Source organism: Branchiostoma belcheri, unplaced genomic scaffold (assembly GCF_001625305.1).
Source record: "Branchiostoma belcheri isolate BF01 breed outbred unplaced genomic scaffold, Haploidv18h27 scaffold63, whole genome shotgun sequence".
Lineage (NCBI taxonomy): Eukaryota > Metazoa > Chordata > Leptocardii > Amphioxiformes > Branchiostomatidae > Branchiostoma > Branchiostoma belcheri.
The window spans coordinates 930,676-950,007 of NW_017804276.1; the positions used below are offsets into that span (position 1 = coordinate 930,676).

Below are 19,332 nucleotides of genomic sequence, written 5' to 3' on the forward strand. Positions count from 1 at the left end.
GTACAGGTATGTCTTGGTCCTGCCATCATTACGTTTCTAGAGATATAACATTGTGTTTAGATCAACCCAGAGAGCAGAGGTGATGGGTATTTTGCTACATCATAGACATATTATAGAATGATACTCTTGTATATGTCATCACTAGTACCGTAAGAAGGGCATCCCTATAAGATGGTTTGGAGGAACACCTTTTTTTTATGTAATACAGCCAGTTTCCGCTAGGCACCTACTGAGCTTGTGTGTTAAGCTTAACTGTAGATATACAGATTAGCCAACTAAGGGGACGGTCACATACGTCGTGTCGTACGATTGTCGTATGTTTGTCGTACGGTCACCGTATGATCGTCCTACGATCACAAACTAAGGACATTTTTAGTCAGTCGTGCATTGAAGTCGTGAATTAAAATTCAGCTCTATTTTTGCGGAAATGGCTGTCCTAGATGTCTTTTTAAAATGGTTGTCAACTGTTGATATGTGTCACAGTCTTGAAAGACCTTCGAATTCCTATAAAGAAATGTCTAGTTCCACGGACGGACGGACTGGGGTCGGGACGGGTGAGAAGTTAGCCAACCATCCGGCGGGTATGTTCGACCCGGGTGGTGGTTGACTTCTTTCTCGTCACGTCTCAATAACCACCGAACCACGAAAGGTGTTGTGCCATAAACATTGTTCACTTTAAGGTCTCAAGTCTGAGAGGTCAAAAGTGCACGAATTTGTTGTGATAAGTTATGATATATGTCATACAGTGTGGACACACACACACACACACACACACACACACACACACACACACACACACACACACACGCGCGCGCGCGCGCGCGCGCGCACACACACACACACACCTGATTCAGCGCATCAAATGAACTATATAATGTATCTGAAATTGTTTTTTGTTTTTTCTTTGCAGAAGTGGGGACGAAGAATGAACCATTTTGCAGACGTCCACTTCTGCGTTTGGCAAGACTTTTGTATGTCTCGTATATATTTCTATATCCCATGTATCGTATGGAAACGTTGCAAATTGAACATTACATAACGTAACAACTTTGTTATATTTGCAGATGTTCACTTCGGATAAATATGACTCTAATTATTATCTCAACCATCTCAACAATTATTAGCATTTGCTGCAAATTCCGAAAAACTATACAGTACATATTATCCAGTTGTATCATGTAATCTCAATTTTGTATTCAACATTTTTCTCAAAGAATTAAATGTGTACTTTTTTCAAAGATCATCGCCTTTCTTTGTGTCTTATTTCTCTCAATAGTTTGTGTATTGTAACTTAGTTTTAAATATGTTTATCTGTTCATACAATATACTATTAAAACACAACAGTCAGACATTCTCTGGTTATGCTACATTGCCTATACATGCACAAACCGTCTATCTTCATTCCTGGACGCATTGAAGAAAACATTGAAGTCTGCTACGTGAGAAGTAAGACTACCATCCCGAGTGTTCTATATGCCGGGGTGGGGTCTTGCTTCTTCCATAGCGCGCTTACAAAACAACGATGGACGGCGAAGCCATGGACCAGGACAGCTCAAACTTTTTAAAATCCAAATCATCATTTCATTGAACAAATACAACACATGTTATACTCACTGCAATGCATGTAGCGACAGAAACAATGTGCAATTGAAGTCTACTTGTATATGATAGAAAGATTCTCTTCAATTGTATACAAGATTATTTCCCTAGTTTTAGATTTCAGATAGAAAAGAAAAATTCACATTCCTCATGAAACTCGATAATCCTCGTACTATAAGCTCCATCTGTTCTTACATTTACAACTGTCTTAAGAAGAGAGAAGAAGCAGAACCTGTACATATGTAGTTTTACTATAGATATATTTAGTCTATCATCGCTATTTACCATGACCTGTACTTAGTTCACAATAAGCAAAAATGTACAATAAAGGTCTTCCATTTATTATAATACTAGTAAGTGAAATATTGATGATTGTTGGTGCACACCACTTCATTTTCTTTTTCTTTTACTCTTGCGCCATAGATTCTGTTGATCTGATTAATGATAAGGGACCGACCGAGATGTTTTATAACTTTCACACATATACAAATGAAAAGAAAACTACTCTCTTCTTAATAATTAACATCCAAAACCCCACAAATTACAGAAAAAGTGGGATCCTTTGTCTTCCTCTGTCTCCAAAAAAGAAGTCAAACCCAGTAGTTTTACTAGTAGTTATCAGTAGTTATATGTGTACTATTTGTCTGTTTTTTATACCAAATGTTTCAAAATAAAGATGATGTTGATCACAATGTGTATGCAAACTTCTCCAAGTCCATGACATTTTTAAATGATCTTATGTACACTACAGCACAGTTGTAGACGCTCATGTAGGCCACACAATTCACACCTTGTGTAGCAACTGGGCGATCTTGGGAATTACATACAGAAAGCCAGTTTTCTTCATATAAACAGTCAATACAGATCGATGAGGCGGAGTATCTTTAGTGTGGGCATCAAGCATAAGATTTTATACAAAACGGCAATAATGGACTTGAAATATCAGTCGGTACCCATCATATCCACAATGTCCTTGATATATCTTTTAAAAAATTAAAAAGCTACAAAAGAGACCAAAGTGTAGGAAGAATTTGCTGCTTTACCATAAATAGTAAAGAAAGAAATTAACAAGAATTCGGAGAATTCATACCTCCATGAAATATATGAGTTTTTGTAAATGTACACTGCGCTTACACCAGGAATGGACGAAAGTAATCGAATAAAACAAACGCGCAATTCATGGAGAAAGGAAGAAGAAGAAGGAAGAAATCCTACCTTTAGGCTTGCTGGTGCTTCAGGACCTGAAAGAAACTATTCAAGTTAAATGTGTGCCTTTATTTGCTGTTAAAAATTGTTTTGTTGTTAGTTTTTGTGGAGAGAAATCATGTTGTGTGACCGTTTCCTACCACGGTCAGCCTTCGAATGGTACTGAATTCGAACATAAACAACTTTGCTGCTTAGCAACCACTTGTTGCCGCACATTCGATCTTGTAAACAACCTTGTTGCTTGGCAATTGTTTGTTGTCACGCATTCAAATTTAACGGTCTTCTAGCGCAGTATAGGAGAAAATCAGACACGACCGATGAAAACAAACGCGCAAAACATGAGAAAAAGACAGAAAATCCTACCTCTTGACAGGTGCCCAGGTCCAGAAAAATGATATAAAAATGATATATCTTAAATGTTTACCTTTATCTTGTTGTGTGGCCGCCTCCTAGCACGGTCCGGTTATTCCTTGGATTATGCCGAATTTGAACCTGTAACCTTGCTACTTACTAACCCTTGTTGTCGCGCATTCAAATTTTACGGTCTTCTAACGCAGTAACATCACACACCAATAACGAAACCAACCGATGAAAATAAGCGCGCAAAACACACACGAGAAAAGTAAAGGAAATGCTAGATATTTGGGCCTAAAGCTGTCTAAGGACATGAGATAAATGATTTATGTTAAATGTGTGGCTTTATTTACTATTGATAATCTAACGGTCTTCTAGACTATCTCAGTACACACAGAGAACAAAACCGATCTCGAGCGATGAAAACAAGGCGTAAAACACGAGTAAAGGAAAGAAAATCCTACCTCTTTTTAGGCCTACAGGTTCCCAAGGTCTTGAAACAACTGATTTATGTTAAAGGTGTGCCTTTATTTGCTGTTGAAATGTGTTTTTTGTTTTGTTGATCCTTTTCTTGGGATAGATGTTGTTTGTGGCCGCCTCCTAGCACGGTCAGTTTTCGAATGATACTCGTACCGAATTCGAACATAAACAACCCCTGTTGCTTAGCAACTGTATGTAACCTCAGATGACCCCAGGCGTGCCATTTGCTCTAGAACGTCTCACGCGAATCAAGAAGCTGACATAGCGCATTTCTATGTCTGTAAAATCGTGCTGCTTAGGATAAGAGAAAAATAGTGACTTTTGATGTTACATCAGTGAGTTTGTGATTGTAGGCCTGAGAAGTAAAGTTATTTTTCTACCAAAAAAAGGCAAAGAGAATAAATTTATAATACCAGATGTCAACTTTCTGTATCAGAAAACGGGGAAAATGTACACATGTACCTAATTTTAAGATCTATTTATGTAATGTCAACTTTCATAATTTTGCCCAGTACCATAATTTTAGCCACATGAAAAAGACAGTGACTTCTCTTTAGAATGACTGTTTTTTAATGTTCAAGGCCAGATTACGAGAGTTAAAATTACGTAATAGTGTTGTTTAAATAGAGAATATGAACCATCATAAGGCCATTGTCATGTATGCAACGTAATTTCAAAAGTATGCTGCTGTTCCACATTATAATTTACTGTATGATATGTAACATACGTATGTAATATTTAATGGTAGACTCTTGGTTGAGAGAAGCTTCAGGGTAAAACTTCAGCCATCTGTTGAATTTTGAAATGTTTTGTTTTGTTTATAACAGTATACAATTTAAGTTTTGAATTATGAAAACATTGATTGAATTGTTATGTTGAGAGCCGTGTTTTTGTATAGCAGTGTATAATGTAAGTTTTGAATAGTAAAAAAATGTAAATTGGAAAATGAACTCCCACACCGATGCAGTTTTAGATTAAGTGAAATTTATTACTAAAATACATAATTCATTTATTCATTTTCTCACTTTTATAATTTACTGTATGATATGTAACATTACATTTTATGTTAGATTTAACTTCTCTGTAATTTGTTCAGAATTGACATGTTTTATTAGAGCCGTGTTTAGTTTGAATCAGGCACTCAATGAACTGTCATGCTGTACCTTCTCTTACCAAATGTTATGTATGCTATTTGTCACATACATGTAACTTTTGTCGTACAGAATTAAATGGACTAAAACAAAAGAATAAGAACGTTGTGAGGTATTAAACAGTATGATTACAGTGCCGTTTCAGTATATATCACTCTCAGTACTATAATGAAACAACATATGCTGGTCAATCCTCCCAGTTTTCCATAAAGATTTATATTAATGTTTACTGTTTAGGACCCCCCCCCCCCCCCCCATTTTTGTGCGCTCGAAGTGATGCCATTGTGTACTGTATTATTGTGCTCTTATATTATTGTGTTTGTAAACCAATGATATATCCCTGTTTTCCACACCCCTTGGGCCACACGGTTGTGCCAGTGCTACAACAGTGGGCTAGTCCACTGGTAGTTGTGATGTGTGTGTTCAACTGCCATAATTTTCCGCTAAAGTCAAAGCTTAAGCGACGGTCACAACTCGCCGTGCGTGCTTTTTGTCCGTACGTTTTTGTCGTGGCTACGTCTGCTACGTTTTTTCTGCAAACGTAGGGTGGCCGGCCGAGGGAGTACGTCACTCGCACGGTTGCGCAAGGTGTACGTTGCGCAAGTGGTAAGTGAGTTGTACGTGCTTACAACGCACGATCTCTGTGCGATTGCTACGTTGCCGCGTACAGGCCGTACGTGCGGCGTACGCACGGTTTCCTTACTCACTCGCACGTTGTAAGTGCGTGCACCTCCTGTTAATTTCATCATCACTAGCCGCCCTGGTGTCTTCCGCGGCCCGTTTCTTTGGGTCTTGTCTGGTAGTCTTCTTCTGAGCCTTCCTGGGCATCTTGGAGACGAGTTCAAGATTCAAGATTCAAGATTCAAGATGGATTTATTGGTTCTTCGCAGTTAAAAACAACTGAATTGTAGACCAATTTACAAAACATTGGTATATTAAAAACTACAGGTTTGCAATCAATATCAATATAAGCGTACGATTACCAAACCAATAAAAATACATGTTCCATACATTATTCATTATTATAAATTTCCCGGACAACATTTGATACGGAACCAGTGTACTACATATTAGAAAAACAACAGTCAGGGGTTCAGTCCATGGTTATTAAGGAGCTGGACCATAAACGGTATGGGCGAGTTCTTGTATCTATTCGTTCTTGCTCTCGGACAGTCTAGCATCTCGCTGTTTCTAGTGCTACGGCCAGTTATTTGTGATCTCTGTGGAGGTAGCCAGTCTCTGTACTCTGACCTCACAAGTGTCCTAGCGAACTTCACACACAACAGTTCTCTTCTCTCGGCAAGTGATGACAGTCCGAGGTGTTGTAGTGCGTTGTCATATCCTGTGTAGGTGGTTCCCAGGATGATGCGGCAAGCCCGCCTTTGAACACGCTCAAGGCTGCGTTCCTGGGCTTTGGTGAGGGCAGGGGTCCAGGCAGGGGCTGCATACTCCAGGATAGGTCTAACATATCCTGTGTAAATGGTTGTGAGGTCACTGTGGGAGACGTTGAACCTTTTGAGACGTTTTAGGAAGTAGAGCTTTCTAGACGCTTTCCCCACCATGTGATTGACCTGTTTATCCCAATGAAGGTTGTTCTGGAGGATCACGCCAAGTACTTTCAGACAAGGTACAACAGGGAGAGTCACGTCATCGATTTGTAGCGGTGGCAGCAGTGGTGGATTCCGGGAAAAGGTCACATGCATGACGAGGCATTTACTACTGTTCAACAACATGTGATTTCTCTTGGACCAGGTGTTTAAGTCATCAAGGTCATTTTGTAGGCTGGACGGCTGATTGAGTCTTCTAGTCTCCAACAAGTTCATGTCATCGACGTATTTCCACACGGGGCTGTTGGCGTCATAACAAGCATCGTCGATTAACACTAGGAACAGTACAGGTCCGAGCAGTGTCCCTTGTGCCACTCCACACGACAAGTATTCCCATCCGGATAGAGCCCCACGGTAGCGAACGACTTGTCGCCTTCTGGTGATAAAGTCGCATATCCACGGTAGTAGTTCAGGTCTCAGTCCTTTGTGTATCAGCTTTGTTATCACTGTGCTGTGGTGCACTCTATCAAAGGCTTTGGAAAAATCCGTAGCCAAGATAGAACAGGAAGTGGAGGGTTTATCCGTTGCCTTGCAGAGACTGTCGATCAGGCTGACAATGGCATGTACAGTTGAGCGCCCTTTCAAGCTTCCAAACTGTCGTTTGTCGAATTCAATGTCATTTAAGATCCATTTCAATGCAAAGTATTCAGCGATCTTGGAAAACTGTGAGGTAAGGGAAATTGGTCTTAATTGGTCGAGTGTCGGTGGTTGGGATTTAGGGATGGGCACGACAACTGCCTCTTTCCACTGGGCAGGCACAATACCCTCTGCAAAGGAGGCGTTAAGGATATGGCAGAAGGGGAGCGCTAAGTTCGCAGGCGAACTCGCGTAGTAACTTTGGAGGAAAGTTGTCAGGGCCGGGTGCTTTACTTGTCTTGACCGCCAGGAGTCGCTTGTATACATCCCAAACCTGGAGGGTAGGTAACTCCTGGGGGCAGGTAGAAAAGTAGGTAGCGAGGTGAGGTCAAGTGCAGGAAGGGCTTGGGATATCCCAGCAAACTTTGAGTTGATGGCATCAGCTATGGTAGCGTCATTGTCTGAGTCTAGGCCAGGAATCTTGATCTCACTGTTACCTTTACCGGAGTTGGCCATCCTCATAACCTCCTTGTGCCATTGTCGAGGATTATCGGTTTTGAGGGTTGCGACTCGGTCAGTGTAGTAGTTTTTCTTGGCACGGGCTATGGCTCTGTGCGTCGCGTTTCTGTAGAATTTCCAAACTGGACAAGTCTGTTTGTTGAACGCCTTCTGTCTCAGAGTGATCAAGCGTTTGATCTGGGGTGTTACCCACGGTTTGTCAGAGCTGTGCGTCTTAATGACTTGGCAGTCGCCCGTCAAGTTGTCTTTATATACTGTAGAGATCAGGTGCGTTGCACATGCGTTGCACGTGCGTTGCACGTGCGGAGCACCTGGTATGGTGCACGTGTGTTCTGCGTGGTCATTGAGCAGGTCAACTGGGAAGTGAGGAGTAAGCACGGATGACGCAAGCACCGTGCGTGGCACGCACGTGCTTCGTGCGCTGTCCGTACAGCAATTGCACGTGAGAATAGTGAAGTTAGATTCACGGAGTACGTACGTTGCACGCTCATAGGCTGTACGGGGCACGTGCGTCGCACGTACTCGCACGCACGGGTGGTAAATCCACAGACCGCACGTAGAAAAAGTATTACATGCACTTAAAGTTCTACGGCGTGTCTGCGTGCTCCCAAATCCGTAGGATTCCGTACGGAGGTGGTACTCACCACGCACGGATGCCGTACGATTGCCCACGTTTTTGCACGTAGACAGCACGCAGAAGCACGTACGGCGGGTTGTGACCGTCGCTTTAAGAAGAAGTAACAACTATTACAGGCTCTCGTTCTTCCCTCGCACCATCAAGGAGTGGAATGAACTTGAACCCAGTGGGGCGGAGGCGAAGTCCATATCCCAGTTCAAAGCAGAGCTGGGACGGGCTTCGCTGCATTGAGCTGCCTCCCTGTCCTTGTACATATGTAAATATGTGTAACACTAGCACCATTGATTTCACTTGTCCTGTCCTTGCACTAGTCTACGTCCATCCCTACCCTACCCTTTGCACACAGTCACCAATCTGCGCAGCTGCTAATAATCTCTTCTTAGAGGGATGAGCAGTATCGAAGATGATGATGAAGTAAACTGAAGAAGCACAACTCTAAAAGCAAACAACAATCTAGGTAACGATTTTGCTAACGGTCAAATGATGGCACTTTACTCAGCGTCAACAAGTAGCTGGTATTTTGGATGCACTTTCTTCGAGCGCCTCACTTTGAGAGCCAGAAGAACTGCAGCAAAAATGACGACCCCGGCAGTTCCTCCCAGAACGAGGGCCATGTTGTCTGCACTATCAGCTGTAAATGGAAGAAAGTTATGATCAACATCCTATTATGACATAAAAAAGAACTAGAGAAGTAACATTTGCAAAGCAAATGCATTAAGTTTACCTTTGGACATGGTCTGCTCTGTTAATTTTTACTCAAACACATTCACATACATGTACTACTACATGACCATACAACAGACCATGAAATTGCAACATTATGTAACCCAACACCAGTCACCATGGTGACAGACATCAACAAATCATGTCATTGGTCAGGTCAGAGGTTAGTGTTTGGAACAGAAGAGGAAGAAACTGAGTAAAAACAATATGTTTTCCTTCGGTAAACATAATCAAAAGAAAGCTTGACGACATGCTAGATGTACTTCGCAGTTTCCCTTCAATGTCATTTGGCGTTCAGCACCAAGGACAGGGCTGACTTGACAAGGACAAGTATGCTACATATTCAGTTCGTTGTTCCTGTGCGTTATACATCTTTTTAGTGCATCGAATGTCAATCAAACAACGGGTACTACATTTCACTTGCAGCCTATTCTTGTTTGTGGGTTCCCTTTTGTACTGATTAAGAGGAGAAATGTTTTATTTGTGAAACGAATCATTTGATGGTGCAACGTCTGTAAGCATTTACAGGATACAGTTTGTACTTTGACCTAGTGTTGACATCACACTTCAAAGAATCCACGTGACAAGCCTTAGGCCACACCGCCTTAATTTTATGGATGACATCCTCTGAAAACCCCCAAACTAGTGCGTGTGGGCGAATAAAAAAAATCCGGCCAAAAATAAAAATGCTACTAAACCACAGGTATACAAAGCTGGTATTGTGAATTTGCGGCAGTACATATAGACGTATACGACAAGCCGGCACATGCTGTTTTTTTGCGGAATTTATGAATCGGCACTGTACGTATGTACTGAGTTCTTGAGTCGTGGAGCTTCGGTAGCCTGGGTGCCATCCTCCATAGTTACAACCGGCTCCGAATTGTCGCTAACTACCATGGACATTTTTTTTTGAGAACAGGCGAAAATCAATGCGCGCGCGGATGTCATTCATAAAATTAAGTCGGTGTGGCCTTACTGGGACAGTCTACTGAGATGAGGAAGACCAGAGTGACTGGTCGAAACCTCAAGGTGAGAGAACTTCTTTGTGTTGGATCTAATGTTTTAACTTTTTAATGATGCAACTACCAACACAGATGAACTTTCATGACAGGATACTTGGGTGCTATAAATAATGTACCATGTCCATATTTTTTTTTATTCATTCACATAGAAAAAGGTACAGGACATGGTGGTACCGCACTCAAGTGGAAAGCACTTATGTTGACGGCACCACTGAAATAAATACATATAATAAAGAAAAAAACAAACGCAACTTTAAGACAGGCAAAAACAGTATATACAGGAAATTCAAGAGCGCAGGTCCGGTTCCCCACCCAATGATAAATGATAGCAAAGAGGACACAGTACATGGATAACAAAGGGGGAAATTGAAATCTTTTAAAAACGTTCTGATGTGGTGATGAAGTTTTGGGTAAGTAATAATATATTGGAGTTAACAACTGATGAGAATGCGGTACTGCCACGGAGTAAAAGGTCAGTTTTTGCGTTGTCAGAAAGAGTTGTAAAATCTAGGGTGTGTCCTATGAGCCTGGATAGTTTGCCAAGGAGAGTAGAGCGTTGGGAGTTGTACATGGGGCAGTGGAGTAGGTAATGTGGGACGGTTTCACATTGGCATCCGCAGGTACAAGCTGGGCTGTTCAATAATCCACGAGTAAAGAGACTGTAGTTCAGGCTGCACGTGCCAATGCCAATGTCCATATTTACCCTCATTGTAGCCTGTGCTGATGACGATGGGCCCGCGAGAGATCACATAGCGGCTCTTTGTGTCACTCTCGAGCGCCCTCTTGTGATGACGACTAGTACTGCATCCCTGTGAAAGTGTAAGTAAAGGGTTCACTTCTTAAAACATTTGGTACTTGCAAAAACATTGAACTAGACACAAACTCCAGACAGTTGGGGCATCATCACTGGAAAGCTTTTTTTAAGTTTCCAAAAGAACTGCAACTAAACGTGCGAAGTTTGAGTCTAACAAGTCGTTCGGTGTAATATAGCTAGCTGCCGCTGCACCGCGTGCCTGCAAAGCTGTTGTTTTACGCCGGAGAGTAGTTATACATACATCGATATCAATATTATAGATACAGGAATCTTAGTTGTCACGGGACACATTTTGCGCTATACTACTGGTTCCATCGCTGGCAATTTCCTATAGTCAAGATTATATGTCTAAACCGTGTGAAGCATTAATAAAGATTATTATTATTATTATTATCATCATCATCATCAACATCATCATCATCATCATCATTATTATTAATAATAATAATAATACCTGTGCACAGCGGGATCCTGTGTCAGCTGCATCGCACACCTCCACCTCACACCGGATATACACTGTCGTCACTTCCTGTACGAAGCGGAAGGCCTCCAGACCAAACCGCTGAGTGCCCGGATCGGGACTCCCGTAGAACTGTAGGGTGTCGTCCGATGCACAGCTGAAAATATGTGCATGTATTCCACGATAGGATAAAGCTTTTTTCATGCTAAAAGAATAATCTTATGGTTTCAGAAACCTTATACGTGTACTTTGTCATTATCTTTTATCTTGTGATAAAAGGATGGTGGAAACACATGCATGTAAACACAACTATGGATTGACTTTTAGATTGACTGTCCATTTTTCTTATCAAAGATTAAAGTGTGAGAGTTTTCGTTTAACAACATCCACGCCCTCTCTCTCTCTCTGTCTGCCTCTCTCTCTCTCTCTCTCTATCATGTAATGCCTTTCCCATGTGCACTAATCCTGCCCTCATGGTCCATTCAAGATGATATCAAGAATAGTTTTTTCAACCCTTTTCACAGGGTTATGAACATGGCCAAAAAGCTTAAAATGGACATGTGGCTTTGCCTAATATTTGGCGTGTTTTAGGCCTTTTTTATCAGGCTTTCTTTTTTGCATTGGTAGGGTATATTTTTTTTATGTCAACCACACTACTCACCCGTCCTGTATGAGTGGGTAGTGTAGGGAGGAGTTATGCCCAGATGTAGCCTCACAGTGCAAGGCGATGACTGACAGCTGTAGCGCGTGGCCCTGCACCTGCAGCTGCAGGTACATCATGTCCCGCAGGTGCTTGTGTACCGGGTACTCAGGTGCTGTGTACGGGGCCAGGTAGCTCTGTGTGGGGAACAGGTCCAGCCGGATGGACAGCTGACCGAACCCTTCATCCACAAACTCCAGTCCGCCCGGGATGGGCAGGAACTCCGACATCACGGCTTCTTCACGGTCGTACTTACAGCTGTGGACAAATAGCAGAGTGTCGGTGAAAGTTAGACATTCAGGTAATAAGATACGCCAAAAAACAGCAAGCAACTGGATATGAATCTACTAATCTTCTACATATATGTTAAAACTTAAGCGATATAAGGTTTGTACAACGTAAGATTGACATAGTTTGTACGAATGTAAGATTGTAAATACCTATTAAATTTTTCGAACCAAAGTGATATATTAATCTGTAGATTACGATATGATTGCAATTTGTATTTCCCTACTATTATGATTTATATTGTAAAGAAACATCAGAATTCAGCCCTGTATGTCAAGGCTGCGAGATATGTTATTGATATGTTGATACAAATAAACCAATGAATAAAAATGAAGTCGGAAATGGATCGTGGCTACAAACGACAGCAAACGGTATTTAGGCCACACCAATTTAATTTGTTGGTTCTCGGATTTTTTCAGATAACATATGAAGCGACAGGGCGAAAAAAAAAATAAAAACAGGTCTAGGCATCCTATTATAGCCCCAAATGCTACAATATGAGCCATGAAGTCAACAAAAAAGGCTGGGTTAAAATTTAAAGTATAAATTTTGAACTTTTAATCAAACCACTGCATTGATAGATGGAAAAAACTGTAACAACTAGGAAGAAAAGGAATTTCCTCAACTGTTGGGGGCAAAATATGAGCATTTTTTAGTTGATTCAGAACCGGATTTTTTTTTTTTTTGCAAATCAGAAAAAAATGAAGAGGCGAATCCGAGAACCAACAAATTAAATTGGTGTGGCCTTACCATGACAAAAAAACAGTTACTCAAGCAACTGTTACCAAGAATGCTGTTAGTATTAGGCCGTGTTTAAGTGAAGTCACCCAAACCGCGATTCGGTTAACCCACATTCCTCACATCTGGTCCACGTGCCACACATTCCTTTCAAACCGTGTCCGATCACGATTCTCCGAATCTACATTAATTGTTGTTTTATCTATTTATTGAAAATGCAACAAGACATTACACTGACTCTCAAGGCAGCAAAGCTGATATTAGAGAGTCAACATATAAGGACAAACCACAAAGGGCACATAATTTCAATACAATATGAAATACAAGAGCAATCATAACCTAAACTTAACCTATATCAATCTGATTAATTAAGTACATATATATACATAATAAAAATAACGCATTTGGAGGTCAGAGGTCCAGAAAAAATGTATATACAGTACTACCTCATAAGAGAAAATTGGTACATAAATAATTGTTGTTTGATGAAAACACGCAAGGTAGCGTGTTAGTAATGTCAGAGGTCAACGATCGAGGCACTTTCAATATGATTTGGAGCGTTCATATGGGACAAATGAAACCGGCTTTGGGGGAAACCACATGTAAAGCGCCTTCACTGACTTCATATGAACAGGGCCTTAGATAGAGGCATAAACTACTTACACTGCGCGTATGACTACATCATGGTCCCTGGTGATGATGCCATCATGGGTGAAAAGGAGGCTGACATTGTTGGAGAAGATGACATACTTTGTGTCAAAGGTCACCTATGCAGGGCAAAGAATACCAAGACGTTATCACAGGTAAAACTGTTGATAGCAAATATAACAACAAGACTGGCAATGAAAACATACATTGTCATGGCGACGGTGGTTGCTGTTAGGGTTATTGTTTGCATGGCACTGCCATGATTTCATGATTTTGAGGTAGCTTTAAGTCTAGACAGATACAGTGCACTCCTCCCCAGAGTGTATAGTGAACGAGCCCCGGGGTCACAGAAAGTAGGGCCATCTGGGGCAGACAGAGGGTTCCAGGAATGTGGGCATAGATGTGGGTCAGAGAAATGCCTGTGGACAAAATGCCTGTACCATTCCTAGAATTCTTGCAAACTGCACACAATACAGTACTATTAGGCTCCTCCCTGAGACGTCGCCAAAAACACTGCTATTGACACCATGTGTAGGGCTATTCAAGAGGACATCGATTTTACTGAATTTCGTAGCCTGGGCGCCAGACTGTTGCCAGGGCCAGTATATACAGGCTAGCTCCTTGGCTCCAGGGCCAATCTTTTCGATAGACTCCACTCAGACAGACCCTGGAAAGGACTGGCCAGACCCTGGTGCGAGAGATAAGTTAGACCCTGGGAGCCAACTCTGGGATTGGGGCTTGTGACTTCCCCAGTTAGCCTGGATACCATACCCATAGCACATTAGGTCCAATGCTATCCACTGGCCAGACCCCTACATGCTGGATAACTTTGGGCTAGTGTGCTACAGGTCTGGTATCCAGGCTACCCCCAATCGAAGAGAGTACTAGTATCATGTCGCGCAGGGGTCTGGCATCCAGGCTATTTATTTCGTTGACTTGATATAATCAATTAGAGAACCATTGTAATACTTTTTGGACCCAATAAAAAACGCACATGCAATTAGAGATCTTCCTTATGATAGTTAAAGAGCAGACCTTAGTGCCGCACTGATACAGCCCGGTGCGCAGGACGTAGTGGGTACCGTTGAAGGTGGCCTTACAGCTCGGGTCAGGGTCCCAATGCAGCCCGCTGGTGACCACGTGAGCCAGTCGGTGGGCCGGTAGGGCTAGCTCCATGTACTCATTGGTGCAAACAGGTGCGCTCTCAGACTCTAGTGCAAACAAGATTTTGCCAGCAATGTACTTATTATACTGTTGTGAATATATAAAAGCTATCCCAACACCATTTACCATTGTGACAGACGTCTGGTTCAGGTCATTGACCTTATTTGTTTGGAGAAGACGAGGAAGAAGAGGAAGAAGAAACAGAGCAAAAACATTATGTTTTCCTTCGGTAGACATAAACATCGTACCCGGACAAGGTTGTTTGTTACACTCCTGTTGTTCTGTGTCCGCCATGTCACCATCGTCGTCCCCTACACACGTGAAGCCGTAAGGCGGCGGCGGGCTGTCGCAGTACCGGGTTCTGTTTTGTATCCCTCCGCCGCAGGTTGTGGTGCAGTCGGTCCAGTTCCCCCAGTCTCCCCAGCCTCCAAACGCTGTGGTAGCAAGACGAAGCAAAACAAAGTCAATTGAATACGTGTAAATGTACAACTACACTTGTGCAAACATGGGTTCCATGTCAGGTTAGTTTTATCTTTCAAAACAGAGCAAGAAACAGTCATAACTACAGGAGTCAAAGTTATCGACCAAGGAGTGAGGCGCTAGTCCAAGCAAGAACTATCGTGCAATGGAATTCAAGTACAAGTACGTTAGGAGCATCCTCGCTAGACAGCTTTATAAAATAACGCCTATAGTTAGATATGTTAAAATGTTGGGTGACGGATAAATGTTTGAAAATGATTTTTTCCAGAACACTCACCTTCACAAGTTTCATTCCAGGTGGTGACGTCATCAATGGCTATGTCACTGAGAAATCCACCAATGTCTCCATGAAATATGACCTGGTAACAACATCAAATAATTGTAGATTACTGTGATATTTGTTAAACGGGGTTTGACGGGATTATTGTATTATCGTTGGCCTTAACGTTGGTATTCTCATTGATCAAACTGATAGGTATCTGATGTCATTCCATGCTATGTTCTGTTAGGCCATGTTGATTTGATTATATGGATGACCCTCCGGGAGCCCCAAAACTGATGCGCGCGTGCGAATAAAAAAAAAATGTTGCAAAAAAAAAAGTTCTTTTCATTATGAAATCTACGTGGTCATGAGGGTTGAGCAAATGGCACAGAATATGGTTTGGCGAATAATCTAGTCTTCAAGTTCATTTCTTTACAATTTCGTCTTTTTTCGTTTGATTTTGGCATTCTACGACATTGGTATAGTTTTTATTAATTTTGTTTGTGACTTATGGTATATTTTTGCTCATTTTGCAACTGTTTTGTACGATTTACAGTATGGTTGAAAACTTTTTTTTTGGAAACGGCCGAAAATTCATGCGCGCGCGGATGTCATCCATATAATCAAATCAACATGGCCTTATACTGTTCATACATGATTTTCTATCTACGCCTAGCCGTCTCATGACCAACCTGATAGCTGTCAGTGATGTTGTGGTTGATGACTGCCCTGTTCCAGGTGTCACCCCTGTCCCCGCTCAGTTCCCACTGCAGCTGCATGTCTGTACTTCCCGACAGCCGGGTGTACACCTGAAGGGTGCCTGGATCACAACAAGAACGTCAATGATTTACAGAACGACTTGCATACACTAAAAGCCTTGGTCACAACCCGCCCTACGTGCTTCTGCGCGCTATCTACGTGCGTGCAAAAACGTGGGCAAACGTAGGGCATTCGTGCGTGGTGAGTACCACCTCCGTACGGAATCCTACGGATTTGGGAGCACGCTGACACGCTGTAGAACTTTAAGTGTATGTAAAACTGTTTCTACGTGCGGTCTGCGGATTCACCACCCGTGCGTGCGAGTACGGGCGACGCGCGTGCTCCGTACGTACCGTACGTAAGAAGCACGTGTGAGTACGTCCTCCTTACGGTAAAGTTGCAACCGCACAGAGATCGTACGTTGTCAGCACGTACAACTCACTTACCACTTGCGCAACGTACGATGCACGCAACCGCTCACGGCCAGACGTGGCGTGCAGACCACACTCTTACACCTTGCGCAACCGTGCGAGTGACGTGCGGGTGACGTGCGTCGACGCCACTCCTTCCCCACGTTTTCAGAAAAACGTAGCAGACGTAGCCTCCCAAAAAACGTACGGACAAAAAGCACGCACGGCGGGTTGTGACCAAGGCTAAAGTCGCGTTTTCACTCATTGTATAACAGTAACCGTATTTCCTATTGTATATATTAGCATTGGCATCTACTCTAGCATGCGGCAATATGATATTGCGACGTTGTCCACCTATCTTCAATTTAGTACTAGTATCATGCATGAGAAATTGGGCTGGTCTCAATCATGATGTTTCTGACTCAGGGAGAAGAGTTGTTGTTACAGTTCTATACCTCTAGCTCTATGCCTAGAAGTGGCAAAAAATTGGCCTTGCATTGAGCGACACCGTTAAACAAAAAAAGGTCTTTCAAATGCAAATGCGTTCGTACGATCGTGTAGCAATACAACTAATGCAACCCAAATCGCCTTCATTTTATGCAAACCTATTGTTCGAGCAACTACGTTGATAGCAGGGATATTTACCCATCTGTTGTCCGAACATGTGGAAGTAAAACTCCAGACAAGGTCCGCTGGTCTCCGGGGAGATCAGTCTGGCCACATCACCTGTCTGCGCCGGGGTGGAGGACTCTATGTACATATAGTACCCTGTAAAGGGAAACGTGATGTTACCACTGATCTTAGGCCACAGCAAGTAATTTTTATGGATGACATCAGCGCGCGCATTAATTTTCGTCTGATTTTGGAAAAAAAAACAAGAAATTTTGTGGCCTTCTGACAGTGGTCAACATGCCGAAAATGGGCACGGATGTCTGTTGCCATGCCAGAAGGTGGATACCAGATAACTATGAAGATAGGAGACAAGACAAGGCTCTGATTTAATGTTTTGTTTCTTACTTTGATGCAGTGATGTATTTCATTCCTTTTGTATGTGATGCTGGCTGTGTATATGTGATGTTCCCAATGAACCAAAACCATGTGTACAATGATTGATTCGAAATTTTAAATTGTAGGAACCTCGTTTTTTTCGGCCCGCCTTGTTTTGTTTTCGCCCGCTGGCATTAGATTTGGAGTCTGCGGAGGATGTCATCCATAAAATTTACTTGCTGTGGCCTTACTAGAAATTAGAGATTTCAAACTGATGGAAAGTAGATATAGTTTGCGCCGATGAATCACTTACTCCGCTATTACAACGTGTTATGTTTTGTACATCCCTAGCGACTTTGAGCCCAGGGTCTAGGGCATACTGAGTTAAACCCCTGATGATCAAGTAAAACCCAATCTCACTAACTTCGGAACCCAAATATACAATATTCCACTAACCAACTTCACTCAAAGCAATACTTCTGTTCCGGCAGTTCGTAACGAACCTATTGAGTTTATTCTGCTCTTTAAAAGGCACTACTATTAGACATTTTGAAGACCATAACAAGTTGCATTTACCAGCATGATATTGGCCCAGTGTGTGGTCATGGAACGGTCCGGTTTGCGCACTTGGTACGTTGTTTTGTACGGCATATAGACGGTTGGGTGTGGCATGGTTGTGTTTGGTCCAGTCTAAGTCGTCGTTGGTGATGTCCTGCTGAAAGCCACACAAGTCACGATCGAAGTTACAGGCAAGGAGAGGAGCTGGCGGGATCTCACAAACTGCAGAAAAACAAACACGATGAACGTTTACTATCATGAAAGCTCATCTGTGTTGGTAGTTACATGTTTAAAGTTAAGAGTTTTGGTCCAACACAAAAAATTCTCTCACCTAGAGCTTTCGACCAGTCACTCTGGTCTTACCCGGACAAGGTTGTTTGTTACACTCCTGTTGTTCTGTGTCCGCCATGTCACCATCGTCGTCCCCTACACACGTGAAGCCGTAAGGCGGCGGCGGACTGTCGCAGTACCGGGTTCTGTTTTGTATCCCTCCGTCGCAGGTTGCTGTGCAGTCGGTCCAGTTCCCCCAGTCTCCCCAGCCTCCAAACGCTGTGGTAGGGAGACAACGCAAAACAAAGTCAATCGAATACGTGTAAATGTACAACTACACTTGTACAAACATGGGTTCCATGTCAGGTTAGTTTTATCTTCCAAAAAAGAGCAAGAAACTACAGGTGTCCAAGTTATCGACCAAGGAGTGAGGCGCTAGTCCAAGCAAGAACTATCGTGCAATGGAATTCAAGTACTAGTAAGTTAGGAGCATACCCACTAGACAGCTTTATAAAACAACGCCTATAATAGTTAGATATTAAAATGTTGGGTTACGGATAAATGTTTGAAAATACATTTTACCAGAACACTCACCTTCACAAGTTTCATTCCAGGTTGTGACGTCATCAATGGCTATGTCACTGAGAAATCCACCAATGTCTCCATGAAATATGACCTGGTAACAACATCAAATAATTGTAGATTACTATGATATTTGTTAAATGGGGTTTGACGGGATTATTGTATTATCGTTGGCCTTAACGTTGGTATTCTCATTGATCAAACTGATAGGTATCTGATGTCATTCCATGCTATGTTCTGTTAGGCCATGTTGATTTGATTATATGGATGACCCTCCGGGAGCCCCAAAACTGATGCGCGCGTGCGAATAAAAAAAAAGTTTTAGCAAAAAAAAAGTT

The 19,332-nt window shown here is 42.3% G+C and overlaps 1 protein-coding gene across 1 annotated transcript in view; it reads right to left on the minus strand.

Annotated features, from left to right (window-relative positions):
• Positions 1–8,428: 8,428 nt before the first annotated feature.
• The window catches only part of LOC109483195 (MAM and LDL-receptor class A domain-containing protein 2-like), a 12,571-nt gene continuing 1,667 nt past the window's right edge, over positions 8,429–19,332 (minus strand). The window contains exons 3-15 of the mRNA XM_019786179.1: positions 19,007–19,088; positions 18,506–18,691; positions 18,161–18,364; positions 17,243–17,365; positions 16,121–16,248; positions 15,444–15,525; positions 14,935–15,120; positions 14,558–14,733; positions 13,538–13,641; positions 11,810–12,106; positions 11,143–11,305; positions 10,578–10,683; positions 8,429–8,760 (exon numbers count right to left, since the gene is read on the minus strand). Coding sequence (XP_019641738.1) covers positions 8,621–8,760; positions 10,578–10,683; positions 11,143–11,305; positions 11,810–12,106; positions 13,538–13,641; positions 14,558–14,733; positions 14,935–15,120; positions 15,444–15,525; positions 16,121–16,248; positions 17,243–17,365; positions 18,161–18,364; positions 18,506–18,691; positions 19,007–19,088 — 1,977 coding nt within the window. The 3' untranslated portion in view covers positions 8,429–8,620. The remainder of the gene's footprint in view (positions 8,761–10,577; positions 10,684–11,142; positions 11,306–11,809; positions 12,107–13,537; positions 13,642–14,557; positions 14,734–14,934; positions 15,121–15,443; positions 15,526–16,120; positions 16,249–17,242; positions 17,366–18,160; positions 18,365–18,505; positions 18,692–19,006; positions 19,089–19,332) is intronic.